This window comes from Macaca nemestrina, chromosome 6, assembly GCF_043159975.1.
Source record: "Macaca nemestrina isolate mMacNem1 chromosome 6, mMacNem.hap1, whole genome shotgun sequence".
NCBI classification, from domain to species: Eukaryota; Metazoa; Chordata; class Mammalia; order Primates; family Cercopithecidae; genus Macaca; species Macaca nemestrina.
The window spans coordinates 44,566,847-44,584,051 of NC_092130.1; the positions used below are offsets into that span (position 1 = coordinate 44,566,847).

The following is a 17,205-nucleotide window of genomic DNA, read 5'->3' on the forward strand; positions in this document are numbered from 1 at the left end:
GCTGGCCAAGCACCACACGCCCCCACCTCATACACCACAGTAAAAACATTCTCCAGGCACTGGCCAGGGGCCAGGCCCTGGGGAGCAACCGTAAGAAAGAAACGGCCTCTGCCCTCACTGAGCTCATAGTCTGGGGAAAGTGAGGTGCGGAACAAATTGACAGGCAGTTACAACATAGGCAGCCTACTAAGCCTGTAGTATAAGACAGGGGTTCCCTAGATCCCTGAGGGGTGCCTGGGCCAGCCTGTAGATGAGTGCCCACCAGCATGGGTGTCTCCTGACAGAAGTAGCTGAAGGGGTTACACAAGGACACAGGATGCGCACACACAGGCTGCAGGAGGCTGAGGAGGCGGTGCTGCAGGCTGGGGTTCAGTCCCTTCCACACGGCATTCTTGATGAACACCACAGATGTGCTGAGGAAAACCGGAAAATTCCACAGGCCCTTGGAGGAGTCAGGGCAGCACACGCGTGCCAAATCAAATGTGAGAAAGTACTGGGAAGCTATTGTGCAGACTCCAGGCTGTGCACAAACCCACTAGTCCTTGCTGCACACACTGTACCCTGGCTGCCAGAGGCAGGGTGCCTCACACACACCAGCACATGCACACACACGTGCATATATACACACATGTATGCACACACACATGTGAACACACCTTGCTTCATACTGTTCTTCCATCGCAAGATCCTTCAGATAACTTGGATGTGGCTTAGCCATGAGCTGCTATGCCTCAGAGAAACCGCCCGCAGTCCCCACCAAAACCCCGGAGCTGGGACACAGGCTGGCAGACACTGTCAGGAATGTGTGCCAAAAGGAGAATCAACAGCCACTTTCAGGGGACTGTGGACTCCCACAACATCACCCGGGAACACCAAGTGCTAGGCTTGCAGTGCTCGCCCCAGTTGTAAAGCAGCCGATCAAGGGAGTTACAACAACAGCCTGATGCAAGACACACTTCATCTGTGGGAAAACTCTAGGTGCTTGCAGGAGGCTTCCGAGCCCCAGGGCACTTGTTGGGATGGAGTCCGGTGGAGACAGTGGCTACATTGGGGCCGCATTTCCAGTGACTCGGAGAAAAGTCAGAGGGCTGCGACAGGGTTCCACCTGATGGTTTCTTTAAATCAGGTCATTTCATTCAAAATTTTAAAGTTTATTCTAAATTCCAGAAAGAGTGGCCTCAGAAAGTGTTCCTGGAGCACATGCCAGTTCTCAAGAAGGGAGTCTGATATATCTTCTACAAAGTATCATTCAGTTTTCCCTTTGGAAAAGGAACACCTCAGGTCACACGGTCTCAAGCAACCTGGGCACAGGTAAACTCTGCTGTCTAGGCTCAGATGTGCCTGACTGCCGCCAGGCCAGATAAAGGGAGGTCTATCAGCACACGGTTTGCCAGTCACTTGTTCCTTTGTGAAAAACTGAGTGACCACCTTGTTTTTGCAGGAATTTTCCACACTGTGGCTCCAGATTCTTCAGGATTTCTCCATAGTGGTTACACAAAACCAGAGTTTTTCTTCAGTTATGCTGTGGTAGGTGGCAGGGGTGAGTTTAGGTAACACGTAATATTTGAGGTATGGTGTGAGATGAAGTAGGGAAAATCGAGCCGAGTGTGAAGAGCAGAATGAGAGGTCCCCACCTGCAAGCCGGTGTGGGGCTGTGGCCCTGGTCCCTAGTCCGTGGGGTCCCAGGCAGGCATCACTCCACCCGCCCAAGAGGCACTTACGCTCTCCCTCCTGTACACCATGCGAATGCAGCTGAAGGTGTTTCCGTATCCGACGCCGGCCTGCAGGCGAGTCTGTGGAGAGAGGCAAGGGCATGGATCGGCTCAGAGATCACTCATAGCCCACTGCTCCAAAGATGCTGGGAGGGAGAGGCCCTGCTCATAGTGACCCCCACCAGCAAAGGGTCTGGGTTTCAGTCCAGGCCAGGCTGGTGCTCTGTTTCTGGCTTGCACTGCCTCCCTCTAGTGTCCCATTCAGACTTACTCATTGCAAAGAAGCCTGCTTTGCTGAAAGAATGGCAAAGGCCAGCTAGTTGTGCCGAATGATCGTATGATCCCCGCCTCTTGAGTATAAAAACTAAACTGGGACTCTACCCTATCTGCTGTCTGTTGCTGCCCCCTCCAAAATATCTTTGGGGGAGACCTGCTCTTCTTGTCCCTAGAACCACCACCCTAGGCCTCATCCCTCATCCTCACCAGAAACATGGCCTGAAGCCCTCCCTGGTCTCCTGCTTCTCCCTCACTTCCTCCATTTCTCTTTATACAACAGGCAGACTGATCATTTTCAAAGGTCAATGAAGCCTCCAGTGGCCTCCCATCAAATGTAGGATAAATTCTGCACTCTCCCTGAGACTGGGAGGCACCTGTCTCTCACCCCATGTGCCATCTCCTCTCCCCGGGCCCTGCATGAGCTGCATGTTCCCAGACCCTGCAGCAGCAATTCTTTCCTGCCTCCATCCAGCTGCCCCTACTGTTCCCCACTTCTGGAAGGCCCTTCCTCCAGCTCCTCCTCATCTTTTAGGTCTGAGTCGAAATGTCGAGTGGCCCTATGTGTTTGATTACATAGGGTTTATGTTGGGTCACCCAACTAGGGTAGGACCACCTGTGTTACTTTCCTTTCATCTCCAGAGCTGGGCACAGCCCTGGCACAGTGGTCCTTTTGCACTGACTGAAAAAGGACTGTATGGCTAAGGTGTGGTGGCCTCTAATGGAGGCTGGCTTTGGTGACCAGGGGCAGCAGCTGACTGGCACAGAGGGTCTGAGTAAGTCCACTCAAGAGTACCCCTGCCCTAGCCTTAGAGGGTTCCACTTATTTTAAGATGTGCAGCCTATAATTCTCCATCAAAACACTTTGTCAGCATGCACAGCATGTCATGCCTGTGCACGAAGGTGCCATGAGACCACCGAAGAGGAGATACTATGCGGCCCAGTTTGCAGTGAGAGGCTGAGACCCAGAAAAGCAGGCTAGCTCTTCACACAAACCACCTGAGCTCAGCTCTGTGGACAAGTGGAGGAGGCCCTGGAAGGGTACATGTAGTTAAAATGGTGATCTCAGAGTTGAAGATCACAGGCAATGTTTTCCTGCATGGGACTTTTCTGCATTTTCCAACTTTCCTACAATCAGTAGATGTTACTTTCATTATTTGTAGTTTATGTAGTTTAAAACTAATGTAAAGTATACAACTCATATGGAAATACATTTTCTCAAAAACAACAACAACAACAAATTAATGTCACATGTAAGGCTAAAGCTTCATTGGACCCACCTTTGCTCTCACCCTGCTCCTCCCCTGAGTTTATGACCATGGCTAATAACATGGCCAAGAGTTTGAGAAGCACCCATTTAAATAGTTTTATAAACATATGTAGCCATAGGAAAATATAGGAAATAGTACACACCCTGTTCATAAGTATTACTTTCATAATCAGAGAAGTGTGTTTACTGACTCACTCAACCAATATTTGTTCAGGGCCTATTTTATTGGAGGCACTATTCCAATCTCAGGGAATTCAGCAGTAAAGAAACCAGAGTCTGCCCTCATGGAACTTCCAATCTGGTGGAGTCAGAAAAGATGGTCAATAAAAAGTAATTCCCAAGTAAATATATATTTTAGATGAAGACAAGTACTATAGAGGAAAATAAACCAAGGATAAGAAGAGCTGGTTGATAACAAGGAAAAGGTAATTTTAAATTGGGTGGGGGAGACTCCCTGGAAGATGCAGCAAGATGAGAACTGGGCCTTCAAGGTCTTCTTGTTGAGCAGAACCACAGAGGCCTATGTCGGTGTGGGATGTCCACAACCAGGACAATGACTTGGGCCAGGTGGTAACTTAGGAGGTGTTGGAGGGGTGCAGGTGTCTCTCTGTGCCCCATGTAAGGCTGTCATGAGGTCCAACACTCTCCCAGGGCTGTCCCTGGAAAGTGAATCCACAGAATGTTTGACTACCACCCACCCGCTGCAACAAGTAATCAAGTTCCTGCTAAGAAAATTGAGTGGTTGAGTCACTCAAGCCAATAATACATGAAGGAACTCAACCTGAGAGCCAAACCTAGATCACAGAATAATTTCAAAGCCATGGAACAAAGGTCTGTCAGGCATGCTGACCACTCAGGTAGGCTGGCACTGAGGCCAGCAGCAAAGCCCAAGTCTCTAGGGCCCCCAGTGATAGCAGGAGAAGTCATTTAATTGCACCAACTGCATACTGACCATCATATAAAACTGACCTCATTAAATCCCACAGATGCTGTAAGGCATGGATACTGGTCCCGTCTTACAGATGAACACAACTGAATATAAAACTGACCTCATTAAATCCCACAGATGCTCTAAGGCACTGATACTGGTCCCATCTTACAGATGAACACAACTGACTCCTTACATTAGTTTTCTGTTGCTGCTGTAACAAATTACCCCAAACTTCATGGCTTAAAACAGCATGAATGCATTCTATTACAGTTCTAAGACCAGATATCTGAAATGGGTCTCAGTGGGCTAAGATCAGGGTGCTGGCAGGGCAGCACTCTCTCGGGAGGCTCTTGAGGAGAATCTGTTTTCTTGTCTCCCCCAGCTTTTGGGGTTCACCCCCTTTCCCAGAGCCCCAGCATCATGGCTCCCCTTCTCTCCCTGCTTCTGTTATCACATTGTTTTCTTCCTCTTCTGTAGGAAGAAATCTAAATCTCCCTCCACCTCCCTCTTATAAGGACACTTGTAATTACATTTAAGAACCTCCCTGATAATCCAGGGTCATCCTCCCATCTCAAGATCCTTAACATAATCATACCTGCAAAGTTTTCTTTTGCCGTGTAAGATGACATTCACAGGTTCCACGGATGAGGACACAGGCATGCCTGGGGACCGTCATTCAGTCAACCACACTGACTCACATGGTTTCCCCAGGAACCTGGCCCCCTCATTTGGTTCATCCCCAAGGTCTTTCACTCCACAGGACCCCAGAGGCTGCTATTTCCACCAACCTGTAGCCTACTGAGACCAAAACAAGTCCAGTCCAAGCTCTTAACCAGGTGTGACTGCCCTGAGGGTTGGGTTCTCTGACCTATACATAGTGTTAGGTATATAATATGTACTCAATGAACACCTATGAAAGACAAGAGAGAAGAGAGTTTGTTCCCTAGCCCAGCTTCAGTGCTTTTAGTTATTAGGAAAAATATCTCCAAATCTGAGGTGTCCAGGGCCCTCATTTTGGGCCTACAGAATGGATGATCTTGCCATTCTCTTTCTCATCTCTCCTGGTTATGCAGAATCAATTTTAAGACTTGCTTAGATTTGGACTCTTTCACTTTGGCAAACCTGCTCCTATTGTATCAAGTAAGATAAAATTAAGTATAATTGTATATATTTAATGTACCTCCCATATTAATATCATCCACATAAACCTCTATGAAAGCTGAGTTGCATTTGACTATTTAACATGAGGTTATATTTTGTAAATATTTAGTGCAGCATTAATTTTGATTGTGTACTTTTCTCCTTATATACAGTTTTCTCAGGTCTCTGACACTTTCTTTGGTCCTTATAGAGAATGGGGGCCCTGGATTCTGTGAATGCAGTGGATACATCTTGAAGATCATGGCCCTTCATGCAATATTTAGCTGAAAACTATGAGCTTCATGTCATGGGTGCTATGAATCTCATGCTACTCCAGTTCATGGTGTCCCTCCCATTGGAAGCTCTCAACACCCCACAGCTGAAAACGCAAGGAGAAAAGGATGAGTGCTCAGTGTCAGGAGGTGAGGTGGCTGGAGCCTCAGTGCTTCAAGTTGAGTCACTGCCTGGCCTGCCCCTGGTCTGGCAGAGCAGGCCATGCCCTGACTGTCCTGGGCCAACATGCATGCCCCAGACTGGACTGGGTAGTGAGGGGGCAGCCTGGAATGGTGGGGAGCATGCTGAAGCAAAACAAGAACCCCCAGTGGGATGTTCATGAGAAGGAGGCAGACACCCCCCACCCCAAAGCCTGTCCATTGCAGTCCAGTCCCAATGGTCTACAGGAGTGGTCCCCAACCTTTTTGGCACCAGGGCCCAGTTTTGTGGAAGACAATTTTTCCACAGACCAGGGTGGGGTGATGGTTTCGAGGTGAAACCATCAGATCATCAGGCATTAGATTCTCATAAAGAGCAGGCAACCTAGATCCCTCACATGCGCAGTTCATAATAGGGTTTGTGCTCCTCTGAGAATCTAATGCTGCCACTGATCTGATAGGAGGCAGAGCTCAGGCAGTAATGCTCGCTTGCCCACTGCTCACCTCCTGCTGTGCGGCCCAGTTCCTAACAGGCCACAGACTGGTACTGGTGTGGTATGGGAGTCGGGGACTCCTGGTCTAGAGGCAGCCAAGCCCTTACTAGAAAACCTAGCCACACTGCATCAGACATAGGTACCAGCCAGGCCTCCTCAGCCTAAGACCATGTAGCCAAGGGCACAGGAAGAAGTCTTTCACTGGGTCAGCAGCACAGGCCTTGTAGCTGGGTGAGTTCTGGGACCCCAGAAAAGTGACTGTCTGCCTCCCTGCGCCCTAGCTTGTCTATTCATGATAGTAACATCATCTCGCTCATTGCTGTATCCTCAATACCTCCGTGAACAATCTTCACGACAGCCCCACCAGGGAAGTGCTACTTGCCCACTTTACAGACAATGAAACCAAGGCTCAGGAAGGTTAAGTGCTATGCCCAGCTCACTGGAGAGTAGGTGATAAGGCCAGGATTGGATTTCCAGTTATTCAGACTTGCCTGGCCCTTTCTTGGTGGGCAGGGTCTGTTGAGAAAACATCAGCCAGAAGGAAGGAAAGAAGGTGTTCTGGAGTGCAACAGGGGCACTCAGGCCGAACAAAGACTGGATGTCATGTCTCAGGAGGGCTTCCCTCCAGAGCTTCAGGGCAGAGTGCAGAGAAGGGAGAGACTGCCTTTTCAGGCAACCGTGGCCAGGGAGCTCCACTCCTGTAAATTGTGCTAAATCCAATGGCTAGTGTCCTTAGGAAGGACGGGGAGATCTGACACACAGAGACTCAGAGGGGAGGCTATATGAAGACAGGCAGGGCCTAGAGTTACGGAGCCACTGCCCAAGGAGTGCCAAGCACTGCAGCAGGCACTGGAAGCTGGTAGAGGACCATGTGGCAGGTTCTCCCTCAGAGCCTCCAGAAGGCACCAACACCTTAGTTTTGAACTTCCTGTTTCCTGACTTGTGAGGAAATAAATTTCTACTGTTTTAAGCCACCCAGTTTGTGGTTGTTTATTACAGCAGCCCAAAGAAACTAATCCATACCCTCAAATTTTTATCATTAAATCTCTCACACCCAACAGTGACTTGTTACCAACTTATATTAAGTCAGCCTGGGTTTTAGAGAAACAATAGCCCTTTTCCTTGCCGAGATGCTGGGCCTGTGGCAGGCAGTTCCACGGTCAGTGACTGAGCATGCCACCTGGAGAATGCTTGTTCATCTTTTGAGGTGTCCCACTGACCGCCAAAGAGAAATTTATAAATACCATTTAAATCAGAGAATTGAAAACACATTCTCTAACTTTGGTGAAAATCTTCCCGGACATTGTCACATGATGTGGTAACTGAGCAAAACTTAACATATATTGAATGATGTTGATAAAAATAGCAGCTACCAATTTTGAATCCCTACTGAGTACCAGAAACAATGCTTATAATCTTATACTGACCCTGTAAGCCAAGGATTCATATCATGTTTAACAGAAGGCTATACAAGCAGGAAATGGCAAACACAGGATTCACACCTAGAGCCTGTGTGGTTCCAAAGCCCATGCTTTCCGGCTTGGCCATGCTGCCTCCCCACTGACCCATTCCTGTGAATTGGTTTGTTGAATGATCCCTGGAGGAGACACACTGGGAATGACTGAGGTGAGTTTGGGAGGGTGAGAATCGCCAAGAACACCAGCACTCTCATGGAGACATTAGGGAGTGCATCTGAGTCCTCCAAGTCTCCCCAAGGCCCAGCCCTGGAGAGGAATGCAGCAGGCAGCTTGAACTTGGCTGAGGTCCAAGATGGCCACTCATTCAGCAGGTGCTTATCCAGGGAGGCTGTGCCCAGCTCTGTGCTGAGCTGCATTCTGAACAGGAGAGAATCAGAGGCCACAGGCTAGGGAAGCCAGGCCTGGGCAAGGTAACCAGCCAGCTCTCGTGGAGGGTAGAGGGCTCAGTGGGCAGCTACCACAGAGGTAGGAAAGGTTTCTGAGGACCTGACTTGGCTCTGGACAGCCCTGGGGAGTCCAGACATGGGCCCTAACTCTGGGCAGCCATGGCTCAGCCTTGATAGGCTAGTAAGTTCATTTCAGACATGAACTTGCTGCACAGCCCTCCTTGGTGGGCTCTGAGATCCAGGGCCTGGGTGTGCAGGGCTGGCAGGAGGCAGGCAGCAAGGCCCCTAGCACACTCTGCAATCCCATTCTCCCTGGGCCTCTCCCAGCACCTGCACCACACCACTTGCTCAGCTCACTATGTGCACCATACACACACTGGCCTTCTTTGTTTTCCTGGAGAATGTACATCGCAGCCTGTTCCCACCCTTGGGTCTCTGCACTAGCTTGTCCCTCTGTGAGTAGCACTCTGACCCCAGTTCTGCACGTCTGGCTCTTTGTAACATTTGAGTCTCATCTTAGCTGCCTCCCTGGCAGAGAGGCCATCCCTGACTCTGCAAAATAGAGAAGGCTCTTGTCACTGTCTTTGCCATCACCTTGTGTGTCCCCCTAGCACCTACCACTGTCCATAAATGTTTTGTGCATCTGTTGTGTTCCCTAATTATTGTCCACCAGTGTCCTAAAAATATCTATATCCTTGCCTGCCTCCCTCACTCCTAAGTTGTCAAAGCCTAGGTCAGCCTGGAAGTAAAGTCTACTTTGGAGCTTTGAATCCAGCACTACAATGCCCTGCTCTGAGATCTGGGGCAGGATCCTGAACTCTGCACTTTACTCTCCTCCTGTATAAAATGGGAAGATTATACCATTCCAGGAGGGTCGACTAAGCCTGCTTCACTCACCACTTTGTGTGCCCATCTCCCAGCACTGGGTCCTGCCTGCCATCCCCCTGCATTGGGACATCCCCTGGGGAGCCTAAATGCCCCCTTTTACTACTTACTTAAAGTGTTTCTTCAAATATTTAAAACAGGTAGACTGATCTTCCCATCAAGAAGAGGGTGAACATGGACCCTGACCTAGGAGAGGGTCCATTTTCATACAGGAAGCAAGATGGGGAGAAAGCACATTGCAGCAGCCATTCGAAAAGGGCCTGTGAGGCTCCTCTCTGTGCACAATCCAGGCAGAGCTTTAGAAACGGATCTGGAAGCCAGTCAGCAGTGAGGAGGCACAATTTATGGCTCCGTTCCCAGAGCATAGCTCTAAGTTCTGCTTACCACTGGGGACTGGTGCAGGGGTGGGGATGGGGTGAAAGATTGCTCCTTTGCAGTATCTCACACCTCAGTTTTTAACTTGTTGTATGATCTGAGATAAGCCCCTTCCCCTTTCTAGGGAACATCCCAGAAGAAGGGGCTTGGATAATTCCAATGCCAGGAAGGCCCCACCAGCTCCAGAATCCTCACACCTATGTGCTTCATCAGGTAATGATGGGTTCCCATCTCCAATCTAGTTCTCAAGTTCTACCTGGACCTCTGAGTGTTTCGAGTCTAAATCAGACCTCCTGGCACTCCCCTCCCCCTGGGCTGGCAACAGAGAGTCTGCCCTGGGCAGAAGACTCTCTGGGAGATCAGAAACAGCAGGCATAGTCCCAGAGGCAGGTCAGCTCCATGCCTCTTTTTAAGAGGAAATGAGAAACATGGCTACTGTACCTTGACCGTGTCCAGAGGGTGGCCGACGATGACACTGGCTGCACCTGTGGATCAAAAAAGAATGCCTGGTAACTCAGCCCTTGGACTCCTGGCTTGCACCAGCCAGTTCTTGGGACAAAATAGTCACTCAGTTAGTCAATGGTCAGTTGCTGGGGTAGGGGGAGTGGGTGGGCTCCAATGTTTTAGGCACTGGCCCATGCACCAAGGAAGGCAGAGAAAATAGAGTAAAACAAGTAATCGCTCCATAAAAGGGAGGCAAAGGGACTGGAACAAGTAGATATTCACAGGCAAAAGAGTGAAAGAGTGGAGATAGACACCCTACCTCATACCATACACAAAATTAACTCAAAATAGATCAAAGATCTAAATGGGAGAGCAAAGCGATAAGATTCTTAAACTAAAACACAGAAAAAAAATCTTGACCTGTGATTTGCAATGGACTCTTAGATATGATAGCAGTGGACTCTTAGATATGATAGCAAGGGTACGACTAACTGAAGGAGTGGAGGACATGCCACACCAAAATATAGCAGATGGGTATATTGATTATTTCAAGTTGAAAACATTGAGAAATCATAACTTCTGAAAGGGTGAACTGACCTGCCTCTTCCTGCATGCAGTAAACAATAAAGATTCCTCTGGGAGGGATACCCTCTCCATACCAGGGTAAGAAAATAGCCCTTATTAGCCGGGATTCGGAATTGAAGGCTGCAATGGCCCTGAATTCATACTTAATGAAGCAATCCTTATATTCCACCTGTTTTATACCCCCCACCCATACTTCTAGTGACTCCTCTAGCAAAATTCCACCACCCTAGCCAGATTTTCTTTGTCCTGCCATTTCTTCTTACATCGATCACTCTTTGTTTAAAAAGTATGAAAAGATCTTGTGTTGGCCACTTCTCCCGACTTCACTCTCTTGGCAAGATCCCTATGTCATGAAAAACTAATAAAATCTGTATTATTTTTCTCTTGTTAACTAGCCTGGTGTCAATTTTGTTTTTATATTCAGGTGAAGAGACCAGTAGGAGCTAAACAGGGGGTCAGAGGTTATCTCTAACTCCCCTACACAACACAAGAAATAATAACATTCATAAAAATTGAAAACTTTTGCACACAAAAGTGAAGACATCCTATGGAATGGGAGAAAATGTGTGGAAATCACATATTTGATAAGAATTTAGTGTCCATATATAGAAATAACTCTTACAACTGAATAATTTTAATGGGCAAAGGACTTGCACACACATTTCTCCAAAGATGATATACAGATGACCAACAGACACGTGAACAGAGGCTCAACATCTGTAGTCATTTGGGAAATGCAAATTAAAACCACGATGAGAGTCCTCTTCACACGCACTAGGATAGCTATAATTGAAAAAAAGTGGGAAAGAACTGTTGGCAAGGATGTAGAGAAACTGGAACTCTTGTACGTTGCTTGCAGAAATGTAAAATGGTGCAGCTATGGTGGAAACAGTTTGGTAATTCCTCAAAAAAGCTAAACACAGAGCTACAACCTAACCCAACAATTCAATTCCTACATATATACCCAATAACAGAAAACAGATACTCAGACAAGTACAAGTACACACACATCATGGCAACATTGTTCACAATAGCCAAAAGGTGGAAATAATCCAATTATCCATCAACTGGTGTATGAATAAAGAAAATGTGGGATATTTATACAGAGGAATACTGTTTGGCAATAAAAAGAAACAAACTATTGATGCATGCTACAGCATAGAGGCACCTCCAAAACATTATGCTAAATGTAAAAAGCCAGACATAAAAGGCAAGGTATTGTATGACTCTACCTATATGAATTATCCAGAATAGGTAAATCCATAAAGACAGAAAGTAAATTAGTGGTTGCCAGGACTGGGAAGAGGTGGAAATGGGAGTGATTCTTGAAGGGTACAGCATCTTCTTTGGTCACGAGAAAAATGTTTTGGAACTAGATAGAAGTGACAGCTGCACAGTGTTGTGAATGTAATAAATGCCACTGAATTATACACTTTCAAATGGTTAATTTTCTATTATATGAATTTCCGCTCAAAAAGTGGGGCAGGATATATGTAAAGAAAAGACCTGAAAACTTTCAGTTACCTGCAGGTTACTTTACTTCTCTATGTCTCACTTTTAGCATGCATAGAGTGGGATTAATAACAGCACCTATCTCCTGCTTCCATGGTAAGAATGAAATTCAGTAATGCATATAAAATACCTAGCAGAGAGCCTGACACCTACAGGATGCTCAAATGTGAGTAATGTCACCATAGAATTTTTTAAAAAGAAGACGCATTTGGAAAAGTGATGAATACACTGTATCTTTTCACAGAAAAAATACCTACACACACACACACTCACAAGACTTGTACAATTTGAAGAGAACCAAGGCTGCCCCAAGGCCACTTAGATTAAGAAGCCCTTTGTATTAGTTTGTTCTCATGCTACTATCAAAGACATATACAAGCCTGGGTAATTTATAAAGGAAAGAGGTTTAATCAACTTACAGCTCCACATGGCTGGGGAGGCCACACAATCATGGTGGAAGGTGAAGGAGGAGCAGGTCATGTCTTATATGGCAGCAGGCAAAAAGAGAGCTTGGGGAACACCCCTTTATAAAGCCATCAGGTCTCATGAGACTCATTCACTACCATAAGAACAGCACAGGAAAACTCGCCCCCATGATTCAATTACCTCCCACTCAGTCTTTCCCATGATACATGGGTCTCTTCCATGACACATTACAGGAGCTACAATTCAAGATGAGATTTGGGTGAGGACACAGCCAAACTACATTATTCCACTACTGGCCCCTCCCAAATCTCATGTCCTCACATTTCAAAACCAATCATGCTTTCTCAGTGGCCTCCCAAAGTCTTAACTCATTTCAGCATTAACTCAAAAGTCTACAGTCCAAAGTCTCATCAGACAAGGCAAGTCCCTTCCACTTATGAGCCTGTAAAATCAAAAGCAAGTTACTCTGAGCCTGTAAAATCAAAAGCAAGTTTCTAGAAAGTTACTTTCTAGAAACAATGGGGGCACAGGCATTGGGTGCCCTGTTCCAAATGGGAAAAATTGGCCAAAACAAAGGGGCTACAGGCTCCATGCAAGTCCAAAATCCAATGGGGTAACCAAATCTTAAAGCTCTGAAATGATCTCCTTTGTCTCCATGTTTCATATCCAGGTCATGCTAATGCAAGAGGTGAGTTCCCATGGTCTTGGGCAGCTCCATCTTGTGGTTTTGCAGGGTACAGCCTTCCTCCCAGCTGCTGGCATGAGCGTCACCCACAAGTTAGCAAATGCTATCAACATAGCTGATCTGCATGCACTGCTGCAGAGGAAAGTGCTCTGAGAGGTACAACCGGTGAAGGAACTGAGGGAGAAAGGAAATGGGGTTTCTTTTTAAAAAAATAATTTTATAAAAAATTATAATGCCCATGAGGCTGGCAATGAGTGCCTGTGGCTTTTCCAGGTGCATGGTGCAAGCTGTCAGTGGATCTACCATTCTGGGGTCTGGAGGATTGCGGCTGTCTTCTCACAGCTCTACTATGCATTGCCCCAGTGGGGACTCTGTGTGGGGCTCCCACCCCACATTTCCCATACACACTGCCCTAGTAGAGGTTCTCCATAAGGGCCCCACCCCTGCAGCAAACTGCAGCAAACTTCTGCCTGGACATCAAGGCATTTTCACACATCCTCTGAAATCTAGTGGAGGTTCCCAAAGCTCAATTCTTGACTTCTATCCACATGCAGGCTCAATACCATGTGTAAGCTGCCAAGGCTTGGGGCTTGCATCCTCTAAAGCCACAGCCCAAGCTGTACATTGGCCCCTTTTAGCCATGGCTGGAGTGGCTGGGACACAGAGCACCAAGTCCCTAGGTTGCACAGAGCAGGGGGGCCCTGGGCCCAGCCCAGGAAACAATTTTTTCCTCCTAGGCCTCTGGGTCTGTGATGGGAGGGCCTGTCGCCAAGGTCTCTGACATGCCCTGGAGATATTTACCCCACTGTCTTGGTGATTAACATTTATTTCCTTGTTATTTATGCAAATTTCTGCAGCAGGCTTGAATTTCTCCCCAGAAAATGGGTTCTTATTTTCTATGGCATAATTAGGCTGCAAATTTTCCCAGCTTTTATGATCTGCTTCCCTTTTAAACATAAGTTCCAATTCCAAACCATATCTTTGTGAATACATAAAATTGAATGCTTTTAGAAATCACCTCTTGAATGCCTTGCTGCTTAGTAATTTCTTCCACCAGATACCCTAAATCATCTCTCTCAAGTTCAAAGTTCTACAGATCTCTAAGGCAGGGGCAAAATGCCACCAGTCTCTTTGCGAAAACATAGTAAGAGTCACCTTTATTCTAGTTCCCAACAAGTTCCTCATCTCCATCTGAGACCATCTTAACCAGGACTTCATTATCCATATCACTATCAGCATTTTGGTTAAAACCATTCAACAAGTCTCCAGGAAGTTCCAAACTTTTCCGCATTTTTCTGTCTTCTTCTGAGCCCTTCAAACTGTTCCAACATCTGCCTGTTACCCAGTTCCAAAGTTGCTTCCACATTTTCCGGTATCTTTACAGAAATGCCCCACTCTACTGGTACCAACTTATTGTATTAGTCCATTCTCATTCTGCTAATAAAGACATTACTGAGACTGGGTAAATTATAAAGGAAAGAGGTTTAATTGACTCACAGTTCTACATGGCTGGGGAGGCCACACAATAATGGTAGAAGGTTAAAGAGGAGCAAAGTCACATCTTACATGGTGCCAGGCAAAAAGAGAGCTTGTGTAGGGAACTTCCCTTTATAAAGCCATTGGATCTCATGAGATTTATCCACTAGCATGAGAACAGCATGGGAAAGCCTATACCCATGATTCAATTACCTCCCACAGGGGTCCCTCCCGTGACACATGGAATTATGGGAGCTACAATTCAAGATGACATTTGGGTGGGGAAACAGCTAAACCATATCAGCCTTGTTGTAGCAGTTGGTGACTGAAATTGAAAGGGAAACTGTTCTTCAAAGACAAATTGCCAAGCACACTGATGAAGAAGGAAATATCTGCATTAGTAGAGGTGATTTAACCAGGTAAGGTAGCTAAGGGCTCCTGGACTATGAGATATTTTTTGGGACAAAGAAACCAGCTAATCCCAGAACAATGAGTCCCTGGGTCCAAAACCACCTGTCCCCTCTCATGCCCTGCGACCTACTAAACTGGGCAGAGGCAGAGAGGTGGTAGCAGCAATTGACCCTTCCCAGTAGTGGGGGGAGGAGCGCTGGTCCCAGGCTCCATGGCTTCCTCCATAGTGAGTGCACACATCCTTCAGCTCAGAGCAGGCTTAGATCCAGCCTTGAGCCAACATCTCCCTGCCACCCATTTGAAAGCAGGGGATTTGAGATTTTAAAAATGGAATTATGAGGTCAGTGGTTTCCAGACCTTTGCACTTCACAAACCAGTAAAATCTCACACAAAATGTGTATGTGTGTGGGGGTAATATTAAAAAAAAGGGCAATATTTTGTTATGTAAGTTTGTTTGGAAAGAGTTAAGATGAAATTAAGATGGCAGATTCTGGTGCCAGGCAGCCTGGGTTGGAATCTTAGTGCCAATGCTAGATGCATGGTCTTAGGTAAGTCAGTGAATTTCTCTGTATCTCAATTTCCTCATCTGTAAAATAAGGATGCAACGGTACCTGCCTCTTTGGGGTTGTTATAATAACTAAAGAACTATACATAAACTGACACAAGCGATCACATATTGCAAGATTCAATTGACATAACATATCCAGGAAAGGCAAATTTATAGCAAGGAGATTAAGGAGAGGGAACAGCATTCAACTTCAAATGAGGGATCTTACTGGGGGAGGGATGAAAACGTTCTAAAACAAATTTATGGTGATGGCTGCACCACTGTAAAATTACTAAAAGGCATTGAATTGTATATTTGAAATGGGTGAATTTTATAATATGTACAATAAACCTTGATAAAATTATTTTAAAAGAATACATATAGCACTTAAACAATACCTGGCACCTAGCTAGTAAGTATTCAAGTGTAGTAAACACTTATCATCATTTTATGGAAGCCAAAAAAAAAGGCATGTTATTAGTTTGGTGCAAAAGTAATTGCGATTTTTGCCATTACTTTCAATAACATCACCAAAGTAAGGACAATACCAGAATAACGCACAAAAATCCCCTACTTGCTGTGAGTTGGGGAGGGTTCGCGCGTTATCACGTTTGGGGGTGGGGAGGGGTATCAGAGTCTTGGAACTACTCTGACTCAGCCCTACCTTCCAGGGCATTTCTCAAACCAAGCCATTTGCATCCCTACTGAAGGTGGTCTGCTTATTTAAGGGGCAGCCCACAGAAGTGTCTCCACTCTCTGCCTGCCCCGCTGAATGGTGGAATAATGTCCAGTCAAAAAGGGCCTGGATATGCCAGGGGACCGCAGCCCCCTGGCTGGGACAGTTAGGAGAGGCGGGTCTCAGCCCCACCCAAGGGCATCTATGCCAGCAGACTTACTCAATGTGAAAGGAGCCACCTCTGCTCAGGAAGGTGTGAAGCAGGGCTCTGCAGCCACCGGTGGGGGTAGAGAGGTGGTCTCCTGCTAGGTAGGAGGGGAGGAGTTAGGATCCAATCTGGTTTGTTTTTCTTTTCATCTTATTATCTTTTTTCCCCCCTTTGGTGAGGGGCTACATTTGCCAACATCCCTTTTAGGACAACCCTTTTAGATGGGTCAAAAGAAAGACTTTTTATTTGATTTTATTACCATTAGCAAAGTCCCTCAAACTTCCCCCTTTCCTAATAGCTGAGAAAAGAGGGATAGACCTATTGGAAAGAAAAATGGAGAAGCAAGGAAATGAATGCAACTTTCGCCCAGGCAACCCATCCCAGGCCCAGTAAAAATGTGGCTCCGGGAGCTGTGGCGAAGGGACCAGTAGACCCAAGAGTATCCAGAGAAGGTGCCTTGGAGGTAGGCGATGGCTGACGGCTGGCGGCGGCTGAAGGCAGTTAAGTGCTTCTTGCAGCCTGACAATGAGCACCTGCAGCCGGCGCTCCGCTCCCTGCTGTGAGAGCTCCGCTCCTTCCAGTCGGGACGCCCTCTAGGGCCGGCCTGATCTCGAAGCCTGGCTCCCCACGACCCTGCGCCCCGCAGTCAGCAGGCAAGCGCCACCCTCATACATAAGTTCCCGCGAGTCACGTCCGCAATTCAGGTGTGCACCAGGTCACTGAAGGGTGTGTGCGCCGCTAGGAGCCTCCATTGGCTGTGGGCTTTGACCAGCTGTTTAATCATTACTGCATCAAGTCCCACGGTTCCTAACTTAATGAGCAAAGCAGAAGCTCAGCCCGAATCGCTGTGAAGCTCTAGA

At 46.9% G+C, this 17,205-nt stretch overlaps 1 protein-coding gene across 26 annotated transcripts in view; it reads right to left on the reverse strand.

Annotated features, from left to right (window-relative positions):
- Nucleotides 1–17,205, reverse strand: part of LOC105467114 (solute carrier family 25 member 48) — an 80,013-nt gene that overhangs the window by 62,277 nt on the left and 531 nt on the right. For all 26 annotated transcript variants that reach the window (XM_071098419.1, XM_071098418.1, XM_071098413.1 and 23 more), the window contains exons 2-3: nucleotides 9,817–9,860; nucleotides 1,722–1,793 (exon numbers count right to left, since the gene is read on the reverse strand). In XM_071098419.1, the coding sequence (XP_070954520.1) occupies nucleotides 1,722–1,793; nucleotides 9,817–9,860 (116 nt within the window). The remainder of the gene's footprint in view (nucleotides 1–1,721; nucleotides 1,794–9,816; nucleotides 9,861–17,205) is intronic.